This window comes from Equus quagga, chromosome 3, assembly GCF_021613505.1.
Source record: "Equus quagga isolate Etosha38 chromosome 3, UCLA_HA_Equagga_1.0, whole genome shotgun sequence".
Classification (NCBI taxonomy): domain Eukaryota; kingdom Metazoa; phylum Chordata; class Mammalia; order Perissodactyla; family Equidae; genus Equus; species Equus quagga.
The window spans coordinates 64,056,659-64,077,757 of NC_060269.1; the positions used below are offsets into that span (position 1 = coordinate 64,056,659).

The 21,099-nt window shown below is 41.6% G+C and overlaps 2 protein-coding genes across 5 annotated transcripts in view; one reads left to right on the forward strand and one right to left on the reverse strand.

The window, feature by feature from the left end:
- ESCO2 (establishment of sister chromatid cohesion N-acetyltransferase 2) overlaps positions 1 to 3,031 on the reverse strand; it is a 28,110-nt gene extending 25,079 nt beyond the window's left edge. The window contains exons 1-3 of the mRNA XM_046655582.1: positions 2,897 to 3,031; positions 1,797 to 1,865; positions 187 to 1,012 (exon numbers count right to left, since the gene is read on the reverse strand). Of these exons, the coding sequence (XP_046511538.1) occupies positions 187 to 1,012; positions 1,797 to 1,849 (879 nt within the window). The 5' untranslated portion in view covers positions 1,850 to 1,865; positions 2,897 to 3,031. The remainder of the gene's footprint in view (positions 1 to 186; positions 1,013 to 1,796; positions 1,866 to 2,896) is intronic.
- Positions 3,032 to 4,493: 1,462 nt separating this feature from the next.
- CCDC25 (coiled-coil domain containing 25) overlaps positions 4,494 to 21,099 on the forward strand; it is a 64,102-nt gene continuing 47,496 nt past the window's right edge. For 2 of the 4 annotated variants that reach the window (XM_046657607.1, XM_046657610.1), the window contains exons 1-5: positions 4,494 to 4,619; positions 9,313 to 9,400; positions 11,928 to 12,001; positions 13,710 to 13,749; positions 18,759 to 18,810. In XM_046657607.1, coding sequence (XP_046513563.1) covers positions 4,592 to 4,619; positions 9,313 to 9,400; positions 11,928 to 12,001; positions 13,710 to 13,749; positions 18,759 to 18,810 — 282 coding nt within the window. In that variant the 5' untranslated portion in view covers positions 4,494 to 4,591. Of the gene's footprint in view, positions 4,620 to 9,312; positions 9,401 to 11,911; positions 12,002 to 13,709; positions 13,750 to 18,758; positions 18,811 to 21,099 lie in introns of those variants that run through there. The other 2 variants (XM_046657609.1, XM_046657608.1) reach the window with 2 other exon arrangements.

The following is a 21,099-nucleotide window of genomic DNA, read 5'->3' on the forward strand; positions in this document are numbered from 1 at the left end:
AAAAAGGAAAAATAACATCTTTAAAAAAAAACAAAAAACAAAAACTACACTATTTGGCTTCATAAAAGCAGTCCTGCAGACTGTGAAGAAAATTTTCTTCAACTACATTATATATATTTTATGTATACTGAAGTACTGTTATATAGCCAACTTAGCGTTTAAAGTGATATGTCTAGTTTTCTTTACCTTTATTAACTTCTCTCCATTTTTACTTCTTGCACCCAGCAGCTCAACGTTCAGTTCCTTTTCTAGTAACAAGTCCTTTGGCTCTTGGCTCATCTCAAAACTTTTTCTTTTACTGACAGTCTCTTCATCAGAATCTTCAATCACTTCTGATTTATTCTTTTGGGTAAATCCCAGTAATGGCTTATTTTCTAGAGACAATTTTCTAAAAGAGGATGTTTTTCTACTAACAAAAAATGCAGCTCCACCCTGGAGTGTAACTTGTGGTTTGACTTTTTGGCTTAGAACGCGAGGACCATTCAGATTTTCAGCTGAATAACAATTATTCTCTTTCTCCACGATTCGTTTATAGGTCACCCGATTTTGCTTCGAATTTTTAGAATTCTTTGATACAGGCTTGATGCACTTATAACTTGGTTGACGCTTAGCAGTTAAACTCTTCTGTGGTTTTCTGTTCATCTTCTTGGAGCAGACTGGTTTTCCTTGCATTTTTTCTGTCACACTGGGAAAAGACCTATCTTCATTTTTCATAATGGGTCTACTCTCTTTTATCAGCTTTCTTTCCAATGGATTGAGGTACCACTTATCTTTGTTATAAAATGATACAGTAGACACAGCAGATTTAAATGGTGAACCCTGATTTGCTGATGGCAATCTATTTTTTTTAGTTGTTTTGAGTGGACTTGAAATGAAATGGCCTTGTTGAGAGCAATGCATCTTTTCTTCATTTTTATCACTGCTTTGGCAAATGTGCTTTTTATTAGGTGATGGAAGTATATTTTCAGTAAAGTCCAAAATTGATTTCTTTGACGGAATATCTGATAATAGGCTATGAAAAGAAACAAAGTCTATTGATAAGTATCATTATTTTGCTTCAATTTTTATGTCAATCTACTGCTAAGTAATAAACAACTCTACTGTAGGTCATATTAAAAACAATATATACTTTCCACCAAACATCCATCCATACATATTATCTATTAGTTTAACAATAGGATTCTCAAATTCCTTCATCTTTACCAAACGAAGCACGCAAATATTTTTCAGAAGATAAGATCCCAATGTTTGTGAAAACAAACACTGTTTACAAAGAAGCCTTGATATACATGTATGTGTATGTGTGTGTGTTCTAAACTTATTTCTATGTCTTGGCCATATACTAATTATAGCCCATATACTCCATTGGCTACAAGTCCACTAAAATGATTAATCCTGACCCCAAGGGCCTGTTGTGTGTGGAGTACTTTATATCTCTGGTATGACATTAGGAAGTACTGAGTACAGATTCCTGGCCTACAGATGAGCATCTACTGTATGCAAAACACTATGTTAAATATTACGTAAGACAGCAGGAAGGAGCAAGGGAATAAAAGATGTTATACATACATTTCCAAGCCATAGAAAACAGCTCTTTCTGATTCCCTCCAAAGGTGCTAAACAACTAATTATGAAAGCTTACAGTATTTCCAGACCATAATTAGAAAATAAAGTACTGCTATAGTTACAAGTAGTAGGCAAGAGAAAGAATGGAAATTTTAAGAGACTGAAGAGTGAAGATAAGAAAGAAGGTGGATCTTTCTTTTTTAAGAGTTTACCAAAAGGATGAGACTCACTTGTCTCGGTTCAAAGAATGCTGCCTCCTCTTCCTCGGAGTAAAAGGAGACATCCTCTTAGCTGAGCTCCTAAAAGCAACGGCACAATTATAAACGAGATTCATCCAAAGCGTATAAAAACCACTGTATCAAAACTACACTTTAAAAGTCTGAAAAAGTCCTCAGAGGGGTGACGGTTCATAAAGATCCAAGAAAAGGGCTTTTTAAAAAGCAAATCAGTAGTAAAAATCTAAAACAAGAAGGAGAAAAAAAAAACACTGCATCACAGTAGCAATTAAGAACAGAAAATAAAAGCAGGAACAGCACACGAGGTTTCCAGCTGGACAATAATTCTACCACGGAGGAAAGATCTTTTACCCCATTTCAGGGGACACGGTCCCCTCTACTGAGCCGGGTTAACTCACACCGAGTGTAAACGCTGCATCTTCCAGCAGCGTCGCGCCCCCGGCCCGCGGCCAGCCCTCCCGCCGTCACACGCCCTTGCCCGGAGCGTGCAGGCCGCCCTCGCTCCCTTAGCGCTCCGTCTACACGTCTCGTCGCCGCCTTCTCCGCTTCCCCAGCAGCCGGGCGGCCAGCCGAGGCGGCGAGCGTTTGCAGCCCCGGCTCGGCGCGCCGTCTCCCTCCCGACCCGCGCGCCGCGCGACTCCCACGGCTGCGGAGAGGCCCGAGCGCGCGCGGGCCGCGAGCAGGTGCCAGGGCGCTCAGGAAAGCCCCCTTCCCCTTTCTTCGGGTCAGGTAGATTAAAAAAAAGCGACATAAGCCTGCTTCAGAGTTAATCAGAAAGACCCGGCTTCTGGAAACGGAGGTCGCGCCGCGGCTTCCGGGAAGCCCCTTCTGGGACTGGACGAGCACAGGGAAGAGAGAAAGGCGCCCTGCCCCGAGCCCTGTCAGGGCCAAATCCCAGACCGCTCCGGCCTCAGAAAGAGGGGAAGCCTGCGAGCCGGGGGCCGTGTCGAGAACGGCCGGCGGCTTCGCGCTCCAGCGGCCAGCGCGCCCAGGCCGGCGCAAAAGCCCCTTCTCCCTGACATCACGCCCCGCGCGCCCCAGAGCCCCGCGCTCTCCTCCGCGTTTCCCCGCACGCCTCGGCTCCGCGATATTACCTGCGCCTCAGCAGCCGCGACCTCCCCTCAGCCGAGCCAGCGCTCCTTCACTGTATTCAAATTATTGCGCGCCAGGCAAGGCGGAAGCCGCGGCGTTCCGATTCGCGGCTTCTCAGCGCTTCCAGGGGCTGGCTCGGTGATTGGTCGCGCCCTAGCCCTTGCCCCCGCCCACCCGGGAGGCGGTCTCCAAGATTCTCCCGCCCTTGGGATGTGGAACGCTCTCTTCTCAGGGAAACCACGCCTTCCACAATCCCCTGCGGCAGCGCGGGGCTCCATTCCTGAGGCCTTATTTACGTGCATTCTGGGAATTGTAGTTTTCAGCCCAATAAAGACGTCCTCGTGAACTCGAGGTATTCTGGGGGTCCCTGAGTGTAAGAAGTTTTTGTAAAGTAGCCTCTCCAAGATTCTCGAGGCAATTGTTTTTCCCATTTGAAACTTTATAGTTAACCTTTTTCTATTAGTAATATTTTAGGTTTCTAGCTCATATTTTGTTTTTCAAGTTAAAAAATTAAATGATAGCACTAACATCTATGTGCCAAGCATTCTTACACGCTTTGAGTGTTTTATTTCACTTACTCCTCCCCACAATCTATGAGGTGTGTATTATCACTATTTTACAGACAATAAAACTGAGGGCCTAGAACAATGACTATTTACAGGCCGGGAAGATTCCTAAAGCATTCATGATTGTTAGCTATGGTTATTATCTTTGTGTCACCAGCTCCTGGTACAGTCTCTGGCACGTTTTTAGTTCTAAATAAATTTAGTTAAGTGATGCACTTAACTTCGTAGAATGAAGTCGGTCAGAATGAAGTAATCATTCATTCAAAGCTCAGCGCTGTGGGAGCTTTACGTGGGTAAGATTATTCTCACTTTACGGCAGGAAAGTCTCTGACCGTTCATAGGTTTGGAATTTGCCCAATCTCATAGCTATGGCAATCTTAGATTTAAAGACAGAACAGTCCAAGTCCAAACCCCAAGAGGCATATTGCCTCTGGGGAATACCACTAACAATTCACTTTAGTTGAGCGCTAGGTTCTAAACCCTATACGCCTATCAATTTATTTAACCTCAGCAAAAGAACCTATGAATTTTCTGCTTTGTTCATCTTTATTTTGCAGATGAAGTGAAGCACAGAATGTGTCCGATATGCATCTTACAGAGGTGGAGCTAGAATGAGAATAGTGGAGGAATTTGGGTTCATTCAAAATTTAATGAGCTCCTACGAAGCGTCAAGTACCGTGATTGGTGCCGCGAACATCTAAAAGGCGCATGGTTTCTGCTCTTACGGAGTCCCTAGGGGGTGAGGGGAGGCAGATAAACCAATAGATAAGCCTCAAGACATGACCGCCCACCGGGAGGAGGTTCTGAAAATAAAGCTGACCAATGGCATTTTTCTTTTAAGACGAAGGCGTTTCCCCGCTATGTTTTCCAACCGCCGATTGTCCTGGCGCCACCCTCCTTACCTCAAACCCCAAGTCATTGAAGCTCCCTAGCCCGCCAACACCCTCCCCTTCGCCAGGATTAAAGATGGCGCTGACGGGTCTGCGTTTTGACGTGCCCCGACGTCCGCCGGAAGTGCGCGGAGGGCTTCCGGGGGACCCGTGGCCTCGGCGCGTATGGTATCCTGGGCTGCGCGGGTTGAGCGCTGTTCCTGCGCTCTGGAGTCCTTGCGCCGCCGCCGCCGCCGGGATCATGGTGTTCTACTTCACCAGCAGCAGCGGTGAGTGGGCGCGCCGACCTCCTGGGTCCTTCCTCAACACCGGGGCTCTAAGCTGGGACCCCCAGGCCGTCGCCTCGTCGGCAGGGGGTGCCTCTTCCCTCGCCCTCTCGGCCCCCCTGCCGTCCCGAGTGCCCCTTCGTCAGGGCCTGGGGGCCGTAAAGGGCCCATTCCCCCTGCGGACTCTGCGTTCGGGAGTTCTCTTCCCTCAATCGCAAAGACCTCCGGTCGCTACCTGGAGTTGGGTAGAGTTTGTGGGCTTCTCCCTCCCCACCCCTGTCTGCGGGCTGTACTCTGACTGCACCCTGGTCATTACCCACTTTGAGGAAGAAAGGAGACCTGCCAGCTGCTCTGCCTCGCAGGAAGTGCGCCTTACTCTTCTAGGAATGGGTCGTAGGGCCTGGATGCGACAGAAAGCAGTAAAAAGACCCTGGAATGGCCATGCTGCCACTCCTTGGACATGGTTGATGTCCAGATCTTGGAAAGTGACATTGATGATGTTTCTGATTTGTCTTTGGCAGGCGAGGGAAAGGGGCTGTTAGTTCCCAGGTAATGCTGTCTTCGTTTCTCTGCTTAAGTGGTTCCCTGTGCTTAGAATCAGCCCCCAGTTACCTCCTACTTTGGTACGACAGCTCTGGCCTGTTTTCCGAATACCTTTTCCGACCCAGCTCCCAGCCAGAGATTGCTTAGATACACCTCTTTGGGGCCCCCCCCCCCCCCCCCTTAATGTTCCATGTTTACCTTTGGCATTGCACTTACGGTACTGAATGCTGTCTGCTTGAGTTAGAGTGTAAGCCCCTTGAGGCAGGGACAGGGGCTCTTTATCTTGTTTCCCTAGCGTAGTGCCTGGCTCATAATAGTTACTTAATAAGTGTTTGTTGAATAAATGAATGATTTTGTTTAAGTTACTCATGGCACACACTATTCTATTGGTGCTCTCTCTGCTTTCTTGTTAAAGGTGAGATTTAAGTGAAACCAGCTCCGTGTTGTTTGTGTGAGTTTGAGTAGGGTGGTACTTTCCCTTTAGAAGTGAGAAAATTGAGGCCCAGGGAAGTTGTAACTCATAGAATGCTCTCTTCCTACTCCACCACACCGTCACGTCTCATTATTTTTCTCAGTGGTTTAGACTTCCACAGAGTGCCGTAAGCTAATTCTCTGCTTCTGTAGATTTCGTTTGTCTTATCCGTATTATTAAAATTACTAGAAACAAAATTCGAACTAGCCTGAGAAATCGTTATAGGCCCCTAAGAGCATCTTCGTCATTGTTCTGCTCCCTCTGTCTCAACTGGAGCATTTCTTTGTAGCTTCTCCACTCGTGAGAGTCTCCAACAACATAGATATTCATACAAGCCCAACAATAAAATAAAAAATACAGGCAGAGTATACAAGTACTAAATGTATTTTTTGCTAGCTGCTTTATCCTACTTAAAGCTATTCTAAATTCTTTGACCGCTATTCATGCATGCACAGGTACCGTTAACAGACACAGAAGGCATCAGCAGATTTGTGGGTCCTATTTTTCTTGTTGGCTTCCATTATAACATCAGAACTGCTTCCTGCTGGAAAAATACTTGGCCCCTAAGTCTTATAGTAAAACTGCACTTGTGCAGCAAGTCTTTTAAAACTGCAAAGTTAATGGAAAAATTAATAACTTTTCCAGTGAAATAGTATTAACCTTTATATATCGCAACACAAAAAGCAGTTTGAACATGAAGTCTTCAGGAAATGACTTCATATAGATAGCCAAGTTTTTCAACCAGCTGATGATTTACTACATAAAAACTTTTTTTTAAGAAATGGGAAGAAAATCCCTATAGAAGGTTTGTCTTTCCTTTTGTTTTAAGATTGGTATCTCTGACTAAAATCTGTTCAGTTTTCGTTTTCTTCATGCTGTCTCATAATGGAATAGTGAAACGTTAGCCTTACTATATTTCCAGTGTCAAATTTAAAACAATCTGATTTGTGGACTCATAAAATACCTACACTTGTCTCATAAGTCCACTTGTACTTTTAGTACCTTTTAGTAGCATCTATCTCAAGATAGGTTGTTTTGTAAATATGAAATTATCACAGTGCTTCTAAAATTGGGTTGCTGCTACACCTGAATCAAGCTGTCTTCAAGATGTCTACTTCCCATACTAATCTACCATATTATTTGGGTGAGAAAAACAAGAGTACTAGAATAATTCAGTTTTCTTTTCCTTTATTTCTTTAACATGGACAGGAGGTTAATTCAGGCTTCTTGCTCAGCAATCATGCTCCTTTTTATTTTTAATTTTTTATTTTGACATAATTTCAGTCTTTCAGAAAAGGTACAAGAATTAGTAAAAGATTTCCTTTATATCCTTCTCTCAGATTCACCAATTCTATCATTTTTCTACATTTGCCTTACCTTCTCCCCCTTTTTCTTTCTTTCTCCTTCTCTCTCCACACACAGACACACACACACACACACACACACACACACACACACGGATTTTTTTTCTGAACCATTTGTTAGTAAGTTGCACTTTACCCCTAAATACTTTAGTATTTTTTTCCCTAAAATCAAGGATATTCTCTTATTGAAAGACATTCTTCATTATCAAAATTAGGAAATTAACATTGCAACAATGCTCTTATCTAATCAGCAGGTTTTATTCTGTTTTCATCAGTGCCCTCATAATGTATTTATAGTCTGTCTATAGCAAAGGAAAATTGCCAATCATTGTTGCATTTAGCTGTCCTTACTCTTAGCCTCTAATCTGGAGCACTTTAATGACACTGTTAATTGAAGAATTATTTTGTAGAATGCCTCTGTTTGTTTCTAGCAGTTGTGTTCTTAACCACTTCATTTATAGGTAAACCATCCAAACACTCCTCTGTCATTCTCCTGTCTGTAATTTAGATACGTTGGCCTGCACAGAGACAAGTTTATTTTAATCATTTTCAGATTACTTTTGTTCTGATTACAAAAGCCATCTCTACATTTTGTAATCAGACTACCCAAAGTAAATATTAACAGTTATACGTATATCCTCCCATGCACATAAAGAAAATGCGTATATTAAAAATATGTGTCAACATTTGTATATGTATACACGATTACATATTCATTTTTTACAAATTGAATCTTACTGTGTATAATATACAGCATGCAATACTGTTGTGCTATTTAATTTCTTCACCTACACTTTTAATGGGTACATGGTATTTTGTTTTGGATGTTCTATGATGTATTTAACCAGTCTTAATTAATGAGTGGTTAGGTTGTAAAAAGAACATCATCGCTTGATGGAGTATTAAATTAGTAGGATATACTCCTAGTGGTGACGTTATAGGATCAAAAGGGTGTACACGTATGATATTGCCAGGTTGTGCAGGGGGAATCTGAAACACTTTTTCATTTCAGTACTTCTGGCAATTGTTACATGCTATGCTAAGGCCTTATCATGCTAATATAGTGCTCAATTATAGACAGGTATTTCTGTCAACTAGTCAATACACACATTCCTTTCAAGTTATTTCTGTCAACCACTTCCAGGTAATTATGGACTATAGTCATTGTAACTGCTAACTAAAGGAATTGGGAGTTTTCCCTCCCCGCGGGAGGCAACTATGGTTGATAATTTAAGGATGTTCTCATTACTGAAAGTATAAGCAGTCCTGAATTTAAGAATTTCTGTATGAACGAGTGCTGCTCGCTGGCCTTCAGAGCGCCACTCACATGTGGTGGTTCTGTGCTCTGGAGTGACAGCTTACAGACTGCCCAGCCCAACCTCGCACCTAACTATCAGGTTTGTAGACTGTTAATTCAGGAGTTTAGATCTAAATGGAGTCAAACAAGTTTTGGTAGGCTGGCTTGGAAACCCAGTACCCAGTTATAATTTCAGTAAGAAATTAACTTTTTCTTTGACTCCAAATGGAGGATGCCCACATTAAAACATACAACCTCAGTAAAGCAAATGTCATTCCTAAGGTAAGCCATACCCAGAATATTCCTTTTGATTTAGGATAGTGATTCCTAACACTGACTTCACATGGGAATCACTTGGAGAGATTTTAAAAACACCAATGCCTACCCCTTGGAGATTTGAATTTGGTTAGTCTGAGGCGGAGCTGGCGCATAGGTGATTCTAGGGTGTAATCGGATTCAGATTCACTGATTGAGAAGTTTTAGAGCCATGTTTCCCCCAATTGGGATAGAGAGCCCGTTAAAATGTGCAGCGCACCTGGAATATAACTAGTATTGGCTAAATAAAATTATGAAAAACAAAGCTTGGCTAAGTATAGGAACCTATGTTTAGATGGTGGAGGGGAAGGTTGGTTGGTTGGTTAACTCCTTAGAAGAAGGCAGAAGTATAGAACTGAACTGGAATTGCATCGAACTATATCCCTGAGAAAGTAGGAAAGTAGCCATTTATAAAGGTCAGTAAGCTTTTTCTGTTTGCGCCAGACAGTAAATATTTTAGACTTTGTGAGCCATATATGGTCTCTGTAGCTTATTCCTCTTTGTTTTGCTCTTTTCCAACCCTTTAAAAATGTTAAAATCATTCTTAGCTCCAGGGCTGTCCAAAAACAGGTGAGGGGCCAGCTTTGGCTTCCAGGCCTTGTTTTGCCACCCCCTGAGCCCAAGCATCTGTCACTTGTTTTTCCCATTAAACAGTTGGGTTGGTGATGAAGTTACCTAACTGTCTCTTATTTTTGTTTTGTCTAGTTAACTCATCTGCTTACACTATTTACATGGGCAAGGATAAATATGAAAGTAAGTTCTCAAAAGCATTTGATTTTGAAATTGCCAGCAGGTAAGTAAGTGTTAATTGACCTTTCCACCCATGGTTTGTTGGATATGAATTTTCAACTATTACTAACTAACCCATTATAAGAAACTCCAAAGGATTAACTTTCCTAGAATTTAATTATACCAAATAATATTTGAGCTAATGGGACCACCTATTACTGATTAGAAACTTACTTAGAAAGAGTTTTGTGGTATCATTTGATCTAGGGTGATATGAATCAGAGGTTAGCTTGTGCTAATTTAGATCAAATAAAAATAATCTGTGACTTGGACTTTGAAAAGATCACTTCCTGTACATTTTTACTGCATTTAAGATTAGCAGAAACATATCTATTGTTATTTTGAGGCTGAAGATGGCTCTTTTTGAGTCATGAAATGTTAACAGTTTTTCCAAAGATTGTTGACCACTCTCAGAATGAAATACATTGTTCCCACTGTACTCATTCATATAATGTACGCATTCACATGACTAAAACAAAAATTTACCAAAAATATCCATACTATTTGCTATGCCCTCTGTTTTCTATTTCATTTTCAAAAAGCTAGTCTCAACCTGCTAAATTAATTTTTTTGACCCACTAATGAATTTAAACTAAAGTTTAGAAGAAAAACACTGCTGTAGGGCATAGCTTTTTTGACTGTATGAGGGAGGAGGGAGACGAAAGTGAAGTTTAGTTTCTCTGTCTTGATCAAGAGAGCAGTGAGTTGACAGCTCTGGCCCTCAGGGTGTGGGTAGGGAGAAGAGAACTACAAGAAGCTCAGAGAAAATGACAGAATGACTCTTCTTCAAGCTTGGGACACACAGCTGCTCTTCTCAGGGAGGGAATGTAATGTTTTGTAAAAGACGGGTATGAAGTCAAGCCAATCTGGATTAAAATCCCAGCTCTTTAATAAACTAGCTATAGTTACTTAAGCTCTTTGAACCTCAGATTTCTTAGATGTAAGAAGAGGATCGTGGGACCGTGTCTACCCTGCAGGGTTGTGAAGGTTAAATGAAAGAGCCTGGGTGAAGGGCCTGGCCAGAATGGGCTTCCGTAGCTAGTAGGCACCATCACTAGAGCCTCTTTAGCTCTCCTGAGCTGCCACCTCTCTCCCCTGGGTGCCCTCCAGGCTGGATGACTGCCTCAGTTGTAGTCTGAGAGCTGTCAGTTTACTACAGTTACCTTTCTTTCACCCCCAAGTATTGCTTTCTTTTTCTTTTCTAAAATCATGAGTATTCTAAGTGTGGTTTGAAACTGACAACACTTTAAACTTGATCCTTTATATGCCTTTAAAAAAGGCAAGTATAACATTCTTCAGTTTGAGACATTTGACTTTAATGAAATAAATAAGGCCAGAAATTAAAAGATGTCAAAGAGCAGTGATAAGTTATATATAACTATACATAGTGATATATATATAATGGTTATATAAATATGTATAGTTATAAATCAGATCCATATAAACAGTTTAGAACTTTGGTTGCCATAAAGCAGAATCAGTATAAGCAAGACTATCACATCCTAGCTAAGAGAGAAAAACAAAAACAACAGAATAAAATAACTCTCTTTGAACAGTTTTTTCTTATAATGAATTTATGACATTGATTCTGGGTTTGACTTAATGGAGAAGCAGTCTGCAATGTATTAATTTGAGTTTTATATTTCTCCTAATAACCCATAAGTTGTCATGGGTAATTTGTATTTTTCTCGTAGCATCCTCCTGATGAATGTAGCTGAGAGGGGATGTTCTCTCCCTATATTACATTGAACAATAAGGCACAGTTACAAGAGTCATGGTTATCTACGGTAGCTGTGGATCCAAACCTGACCAAATCTGCTTTTTTTCCTGCCACATCAAAGGTGCAAACCCAAGTCTTAGGTTGCTGAGAAGCACCCAAAGCAGAACAGCTACCTGTGGTTGTGCAGGTTTTGCACCCTGCAGCTCTGGGGAAGGGGCTTTGTGTGTCTGACAATGAAGGGCTGCCTTGATTCTGGTTCACAGTGATGGATTAGCAATCATGCTGACCTAAGGCAGCTGTGCCAGTGACATTCCCACCATGTCTTTTTTTCCCTTCAATTTTAGTTTACTGTTTGCTGGGGCTTCTCTGTGTGGGGCCGTATGCCAGCCTCTGAGTCCAGAGAGGAAGATTTAGTCTTTGCCTTCCCAGTGTTCAGGCAGATGCCCACACAAAAACAAGTATGGGTAAATTTTGCTGTGAACCTAAAACTGCTCTAAAAAATGGAGTCTATGAAAAAAAGTACAGGTGAAATGAATTAGTATCAAATGCTGTAGCAGTAGAGGGGGCAGAGAGTAAATGTAGTTAGGGAGAGCTGAGGAGGCTTTATGGAGGACTGGGTGAGGATGGGCTAGGTTGAGGAATCCTGTAAATGTCTTTTATAGCAATTTATAGCAACAGATCTAAATCTAGATATAGAATTTATGTCTGCAGATACAAATTTAGATTCTGTCTAGAGCCTGCTGGAGAGGTGTTTTGTTGTCATTAAAATGTATGTGGAAAAAACTCTATGCATAGAACGCTTTTTCTGTAGAGCTGTTGGAGTCTCCCCAGGAGCCCTTGGAGCCCTTGGAGGCGGCAGCTGTCTTAGTCTGCTGTGTCAGAAAGGTACTGCGTTTTTAAAGGACCCTGTTCTCTAGCGCTCCTAGCACATCACACTTAGTTCTGATAGCCTTGATGACTGCAGACTAAGGACTGGATGGGACATAAATGAATTTTAAAGTGAATGATTTACTTTCACCAGAAAGCTTTCAGGTGTGTTCTTTTTATTAGCCAGCAGCTGTCACTAGGGAGCCAGACATTGCCTGACTGAGGGAAAGAGGTTTTTATGTTTCCCTTTACTTTTTCTTGTTACCAGTTTAGCTATTTGCTCAGCTTCCCACTTAAGCTAGTAGAAAGCTCTTCAGAAAACTCATGGTTCTGCAGTTGCTAGGAGTACCTTCATTCAAGTTTATCATCCTTTTGCTTTTCTGGAAATAAATACCCCATTCAAGTTAGATAGATTATACTTTCTTGAGTACATTTTCAGTTGATATGCATCATTTTGTTTGTTACAATTTTTAACTTTTTGTCTAATACTTTATATAATGCTTCTGTATTAAACACAATTAGTTGTTAATTATTCATGTGGCTATTAGAAATATATATTGATATAACCTTTCTGTAGTGATATATATTGTTAGCCTTAAAAATGTGCATACATTGTGAACTAATACTTCACCTTTTAAATACACACCTGAAGGAAATAATCAGGAATATGGACATATTTATTTTAAAAGTATTTATTGAAGCATTTATATTAGAAACAGCCCAATTGTCAACAATAGAAAAATTTACTCATATGGTAGAATTAAGTAGTCATTGTTTCCAAAGAGCTTTTTAAAATTTTATTTTTATCTAGTCAATACATAGTGTAAAAATTCAAATAGTAACAGAATGCTTATAATAAAAACCATCAATTCCCCACGCCATCCTTTCCAATACCCATTTTCCACCTCCCAGAGAAGTTACTTTTAACTTTTAGCTATTTCTTCTATTTTATTTTTATTTTCATATGGGACAGAGTTTTAGGTGATTTTTATTTTCTTTATTATACTTCTGGCGGTGTTTTCCCTAATTTTCTCCAATTTTATAATTGAGGGTGGTTTTTCTTTTTAAAGAAGTAAAATACAACCCCTTGGTTTTAAAGTTTTAGCAAAACCTTTTTTTTTCAAAGATTGGCACCTGAGCCAACAACTGTGGCCAGTCTTCTTTTTTTTTAAATTACTTTTCTCTCCCCAAATCCCCTCAGTACATAGTTGTATATTTTAGTTGTGGGTCTTTCTGGTTGTGCTGTGTGGGATGCCGCCTCAACATGGCCTGATGAGTGGTGCCACATCCACAGCCAGGATCTGAACTGCCGAAGCAGAGCACACGAATTTAACTGCTCGGCCATGGGGCCGGCCCCCAACCATTTTAACCTATAAGTATTATTACAGTGAAATCAGTTTTTTAAGATATCGTCTAACTTCTCGGCTGCTCTGATTTGTCAGTGTTTTCTTATCTTCAAATTGAAATATCTTTGAACTTTAAATTATAAGTGTTATAAAAATTATAACGATTATAATTGTCCAGTTGTAAAAACTATTTTTACAATAGTTTTTTCTGTATTTTCAAGCATCAAAGCCTCTGAATTACTCTTTTCTCCTTTAATGGAGAAAACAAGTTATGGAGAGGACTGGTATTTCTCCCCCTTCCCGGCTTACTATAAACTCTGGCCTAGCTTCATTTGGCAGTCTTTTTCACCTCTTCTTTGTTCTCTTGTATCTCACTGTAGATGAAGACCTAATAAAGTATGGCTGGCCTGAGGATATTTGGTAAGTACCAATTTTGGTTCTGCTTTCTGTGGGTCAGCATTTACTTTCTTAGACTTGGCCAACCACCGGACTTCTATGATTAAAACTAGAACTTGTGCTTTGTATTTTATGAACTTTCAGTGGTAAATAGCTGGCTGCCAGCTCCCTTCATTTATAATTACTGTAAAAACTGGGACCGATGTGTAAGGGTAAACTCAGGCCTGACCGTGAAGGCCTCCGGAACGTAGGCTTTCTTATCCCTCTGGTGTGTCTCGTCACAGTCCGTTCCTGTGACCACTGCACTTACACGTTCACACCACTCTCCTTGAGTGGATGGATGAGGGCATCACAGAAGCGGTGAAGAAAATAGACACAGGCTTCCGTGTAAGTGGAATAAATAGAGCATCCGACCAGAGCCAGCTTAAAGACAACACAGACCGGGTTCCCTTTGTCTTCTCAACTCTCATGAGTTTAGCCCTGTCTTGATCCATCCCTACTCCCTCTTTCTAAAATAATCTATGGAAATTTAAAAAGTAATAATAGATATTTTCTTAGCTTCCTTCTAAGATTATTTTGCTGCTCACAAAACCCAGTCCAAAAAGCAATAAAACACATGAACAAAAACACCCTTTGTTTTAGTTGAATTCTTTTCTTTTTCTGTCTTAGAATGGACTTTTCTGCCCCTCAGACCCAGGACCTTTTAGAAGTGCATGGACTCGGGTACTTTGATTTTTTTTCTTGTAACACTGGCAGACTCACTGTGCTGTCTTTTCTATCTTGAGCTTCTCCCACTGACCCTTGTGATAACTCTCTCCTGGAGCCTGATTCCACCTATAGAATGGGCTATGGTCTCCACAAGTCACTCCCCCTCCCAAAGGCTGTCCCTGAAGATAAGCACAGGGATCCTGTTGCTTTAATGATAGTAATAATGAACGTTTATTGAACACTTAACTATATGCCAAATTCTGTTAAGTGTTTACCTCCATTAATACATTTAATTTCACAGCAACCCTGTGAAATAGTCACTGGCATGTGTCCATTTTTCAGATAAGGAAATCTAGGCAAGGAGGAACAGGAAGGATGTGCTGTGATTGTTGCTGGCCCCCAGCCAGCTCTGGTTCTGCGTCGCTGCTTCTCTCTTCCCCTAGACTGCTGCTCTATGGGCTGCGGGTCACTCCTTTCTTCCCTCAGACTGTGGCTGCAGCTCTCTCTGGACCTCTTTTCTCCCACGTGTGGGCCCAGACCCTTTGCTTCATTCCCTATAGTGACAGAGTTTAGGCTGCCACTTTTTAGAAGAGTTGATTGATTTTCAGGCAAGGTATACAGCGTTGGACATTTAGTAGGAAAAATCTTACACACAGACGTAAGCTACCCCCAGATGTGGCCATTCTCGGAACCCCCAGGCCTGTCTGCAGGCACCTGCTGAAGGGCGCCTCCTCTGTCGCTCCAACCTACCCCATTATGAAGGGGCTGATTCATGACCCTGGGGCACGTGCTGTCCTGCCTGGCTGCCCTCTCTAAAATCCACATTCCAGGAACCAAGAGGCACTAGAAACCGGAGGAATTTTATAGTCTTTTCTATCTGCCCCCTGTCTCAGCACAGTGGCCTGTCTTCTGAACTCAGATAGTCATCAAGGTAGACCCTGCTTGGTACCTACTTACCTCAGGTGGGCAGCTTACACTGAGGGCTCCTGGATCGGGTGCTGCCTACCTTCCCATGGCTCCAGACCGTAAGCCCCCTGAGGACAGTGATCTGCCTCTTTTGTTTACTAGTATATCCCCAGTGCCCAGCATAGGACCTGGCACAGAGTAGATGTTCAGTAAATACTCGTTACCTTCCTAATTGACTAGCTTGCTGTCTAGAAATGGTCTCCACTGGACATTTCTTCACAATAACTGCATTCTGCTTATCTCCATTTTGAGCACCTGTAACTCCCATCTGGATTACTTCAGTTGTCCTTAAAGCCCACAGATCTCCAGACTCGATCAAGGGACATAAGAATGACTGCACTGGGGGCCGGCCCCCTGGCCGAGCAGTTAACTTCGCACACTCCCCTTCAGTGGCCTGGGGTTTCGCCAGTTTGGATCCTAGGTGCGGACGTTGCACCGCTCGTCAGGCCATGCTGAGGTGGCATCCCACATGCCACAACCAGAGGCATTCACAACTAGAATATACAACTGTGTACCAGGGGGCTTTGGAGAGAAGAAGAAGAAGAGGAAAAAAAGAAGATTGGCAACAGATGTGCACTCAGCTGCCAGTCTCAGGAAAAAAAAATGGCTGCACTGGTATATAGTTACCTGCTCTAAGTTTTTCACATGTCAGCTTTGAGGCATAAATACCTGCATAGGAAAGGTGATGTATTCAAATGCACCATGAAAGTCAGTGTACCACAGCTTTTTACCTGACATCTAAAAAAAACTGAATAAGTGGGAAAGAAATGTGCAGTTTACAACCTACACCCCATGTGTTGTGACTTGGGTTTTCATTTCATTAAGTTTGACTATCTCCTGGAACGCTGCTTACCAAATGGGTGACTACAGGTACCTAGACACCCATTTTGACACTACAATAATCTTGAGATTAATGACTGTTGTCGGAAGTGATTGACTTTTACTTTCAGAAGCTATTGGAGGTCTGATGTGAACCAGGCTGGCCCTAAATTTCAAGACCTGTTCTGGTTCGTTAACTATCAATCCTGGAAGCATTCCTGAGTGTGCTAAGAATGATTCAGTGGATCTACATTCCAGGGCAAATTTTCAACCTGGTTCACTCTGACACAGACTTTGGACCTTTACCTCTGTGAATGTCAGCATCTGAGTTTATACCAGAAAACCTCCTGAGGCTCCTTTAAGCAAAGAATTTTTCTAAGATTAAATGAAAACAGAACTAAATTCATCTTTAAACAAAGGAAAATAGAAATAGTGTGCAGTTACTGTCTCTGAACTCCCTAGTGAGTACTCTTTCAACGGACTGCTTTATGGAGTTAAACGACCCAGCGGCTGGGGCCTTGCGTCTCTGCATCCTCAGGTCATCAGTGCTCATTTATTGAAGTCTCTAGTCTTGGCCTTCAGTAAAGGGTAATGGTGGTTAAGCAGGGAAAGTAAGATAATGAGGACAAGAGGGCACTGGGAAACTAGTGGGCATAGTTGAAACTTTGAGGAAGCATTTTTGGAAGTTTGGAAAGGTTTTTTTAAGGAAACTTGCTCAAGATAGTTTACAGAGCTGGCTCTTGTCTGTCTGTCTTACATTTCGACCAAAGCCCCATGCTTACGTGCATTCCCCCTGCCCTTTGTAGAGGTCTGCCTGCTACCTCTGGGCCTGAAGGTGGTGCATATCAGCCATGATATTCCCATGTGTGTTTCAGTACTTTGACTACTTTATGTATGAATCCATTAGACATATTGAATTATTGGTGTATTTCTTTTGACATTGTAGGCCTTTAGGAAAAACCAGAATACAATCGAGCTACTGTGGGTATTGTGTAAGAGAGTTGTTGTAAATAGAGAACTGGCTTAACAAAAGTTGGAGTGGGAGAAGTTACTTCTCAGTTGAGCTTGCTTACTAATGGGGTATTTTCCTAAGATCCTGAAAGAGGGTAATGAGATATGTAATTCCTAGATTTGCAAAAAACATATTTTCTGAGTGGAAAATGCCAAGCTGAAGATGATAGTAGGAATCTCTTACATGAGAATGCAAATGAGGAAAGAATCAGTGGGAGAAAAGTAAATCAAACTAAGATGTTATGTTCATTTCTGGCTATCGGTAATGGTTAAGAGTAAAACCTAGAGTCATCATAGACTGCGAAACATATTTTTCTTTATCCAAAGTGTCTAGCAAGATGCTTAACCTCTTTAAGGAGGGCATTAGAAACAGCATAATCTTAACCTTTATCTAGAATCACACTGTCTACATCTTGTGCTAGGTGTGAATGTGTGAACATTTTCACTTCTAAAGAATATATTAATGCTGAGAAAATGTCTAGAGAAATATATAATGGGATGTAATGGTGCCTCCTTAGGGTTTTGCTAAACATTCTTCTGTCTGGAAAGGTAAGAACTAAGGAGAAGATGACTAAAGTTAACAGAATCACAAAGTGACAATCATGGGGTACCGTTTGCTGCTGGGATTCTAGGAGCATCTCTGGATGTTGGAAAGAGAGAAAGGCAACTTTTGGGGAATTGTAAATATGAAAAACTCAGTATCGCAAAATCTTGGACAAGGTGAAAAAGGAAGTAAGTTTAAAGAAATTTAATACAATTGGTAGATGATAGGTAAGTTTAGGACATTGGAGTGGGAGGGCATTCGGAGTGTTTTTAGGATAATGTCATAATGGGCAATCACCATGCTCTCCCAGGAGACATATATTAGTGCCATTGTCAGATATAAGGCTGGGTGAATTGTTGGTCTGACCCATTTTGTGATGTGGTCTGTTTACCGTCTTTAGTCCTCACCTGGCTCTTCTGGCTCTGTGCTTAACATTCTCTTTTGGATTGTTTTGCCATCACTTGAAACTTAGGATGTCCCAAATAAAACCCCTTGTCTTTTTCTCCAAACTGGTGCCCTCTCCAACTGTGAGACATTTCTGTCAGCGGTCCTGCTAGTCTCCCAAGCCTGCAACACTGCAGTCTCTCGATGACGTCTTTCATTCCCTTCTCACCTGAAATTCCTTTCTCTGTATTTTTTCTGTGTCCTGTGCTTCAAAGTCTCAGTTGGTCAGTGAAACCTTTTGTCACTGATAGCTCTTTTTTGCTTGAAAAATCACCCTTCCTGGGGCATTTAACATTTATTGTCTTTAGTACTCATCTTGGCACTTAGTCTCACACAGCTGCAGAACTTTCCGTGTTTGTCTTACCTCTCCCAGTTAATAGTGAACCCTTTGGAGGTGGTGACTGTTTTATACTCCCCATGGTGCTTAGCATGTGGTAGGGGCTGAGTTAATACTTTTTAGATTGGAATGCTTTACATGCAATTGCCCTGAGGAGATGGTTGTCTTGTACCTCTTGCTAAAAGTGATTTTCATTTTTTGTAGGTTTCATGTGGACAAACTCTCTTCGGCTCATGTATACCTTCGATTACATAAGGTAACTGGATTTAAACATGGATTTGGGACTTTTTCTTTAGTGATGAGCATCATATCTTGTCCTCTCTCCTTTGTTGTGCAAGTAATTGCTTAAAGTAATAAATATGTACAAAAGTCTAAAAATTAGCAAATGAAGGGATGTCTTCCCCTTGACACACAAAATCACTAAGGGAAATTGAGACTTGAAAGGGGACGTCATACATGTTTCCCGGCTAGAAGCGCTGCCTTGTCCTGCCAGTTCCGGTATGTCGTCCGTCGCCTCTGCTTTCTCTCCCTTTCATTTCAGTTGCCCCTACTGGATTCTGTCTGCTGCGCTGGAGATCATGTTGTGGTTCCTTTTTCTCAGCCTGCTGTGATTCTCCTCCCTCAGCAAGTGCAGATGTTCCCAGTTATCAGGGGCTTCTTTGGGAGGGTTAAAACAGCAGTATAGTAGTAAAGGAAATGATTTAATGTTCTCTCATAACATAAAACCACTATTTTTCCAATCTGTCTTTACATCCATATGTTATATTTTATATGGTTAAATCTTAGAGTCTCTATACTTGTTATGTCTGTTGCTTTTTTTAAAATGTTTTATTTCAGAATAGTTTTAGATTTACAGAAGAGTTGCAAAGAGAGTGCAGAGTTCTCATATACCTCCCACTCAGTTTCCGTTATTGTTAATATCTTACATTACCATGGTAGATTTGTCAGGATTAAGAAACCAGCATTGGTCCATTACTGTTAATTGAACTCCAGACTCTATTTTGATTTCACTGGTTTTTCCATTAATGTCCTCTTTCTATTCCAGGATCCAGTCCAGGGTCCCACAATGCATTTACTTATCATGTCTCTCTAGTCTCTGGTCTGTGACAGTTTCTTACTCTTTCCCTGTTTTCATGACCTTGACAGTTTGAGAAGTACTGGTCAGGTATCTTATAGAATGTCATTCAATTTGGGTTTATCTGTTTTGCTCATGACTAGGTTGTAGTTGTGGGTTTGGGGGGAAGAATAGTACAAAGGTGAAGTACCCTTCTCGTATTATCACGTCAGGGGTACGCGTATTAACAGGATTTATCACTGATGATGGTAACCTTGTTTTCTGGGCCAGGGTAATGTCTGCCTGGTTTCTCTACTGTAGGGTTGCTTTCTCCCCCATTCCATACTCTGTTATTTGAAAGGAAGCCACTGAGTCAGCCCATATTTGGTGGGGAGGGATGGAATTAAGCTGTACTTCCTGGAGTGGGGAATGTCTGCATATATTATTTGGAATTCTTCTGTAAGGAAGATTTGTATCTTCTCCTCCATTTACTTATTAGGTTATTTATTTGCATTGGTATAGATTCATATATTAATTTTATACTTTGGGTTATAATCTAGCACTATGTTTGCTTTTTTTTCCCCAAGGAAGGTTAGACCTGAGCTAACATCTGCCAATCCTCCTCTTTTTTCTGAGGAAGACTGGCCCTGAGCTAACATCTGTGCCCATCTTCCTCTACTTTATATGTGGGACGCCTGCCACAGCATGGCTTGCAAAGAGGTCCCGTATCCGCACCTGGGATCCGAACCGACAAACCCCAGGCCGCCAAAGCGGAACGTGCACACTTAACCGCTGCGCCACCGGGCCAGCCCAGTACTATGTTATTTTGTTGCTCACATTGTTCCAGCTTTGACTGGAGCTCTTGTCTACTTATCTCCTGTGTTCCTTTGATGTCCTCTTGTCCTTGTGTTTTCTGAGCACTTCTTTGCTTTCTAGCACTAGAAGATGCTCCAGGTTCATCTTGTGTTTTCCCTGCCCTGGACCCAGAATCAGCCATTTCTCCAGGGAACCGTGGTTCCTTTTGTTGGGAAATGTATTTAGAAATCAAGATCTGAACTCTGGGTGTGGTCATTGCTTCTAGCCCTCTCACCTGACAGAGCTAGGAAATACATGTGTACATACTAACCCATGTGTGCACTCACGTGAATAATTGTTTCCGTCTCTCTCCCTCTGTGTCTACATTAGCTAAACACAAGCTCACACTGATGTCTCCGACTAATCCATTACTACAGGGGCCATTCTGGCCTTTCCTCCTTGCTTATGAGTAACTTCCTTCTCAGACAGTGAGAAGCATGGCTCCCACCGTCCACCATCCATTTGGTTATTTATTTGACTCCAAAATATGTGTAAGTGGTTTCAGATTTGTTAACCTCTATCCCCCTGAGAAACAACTTTATCAAGTGAAGTACAGTGTTTATATCTTTTTGCCGTACAGTTTCGAGTCCAAATGCTGTTTTCCAAAGTTACTTGTAGGCTTCTTTTTTTCCCCCA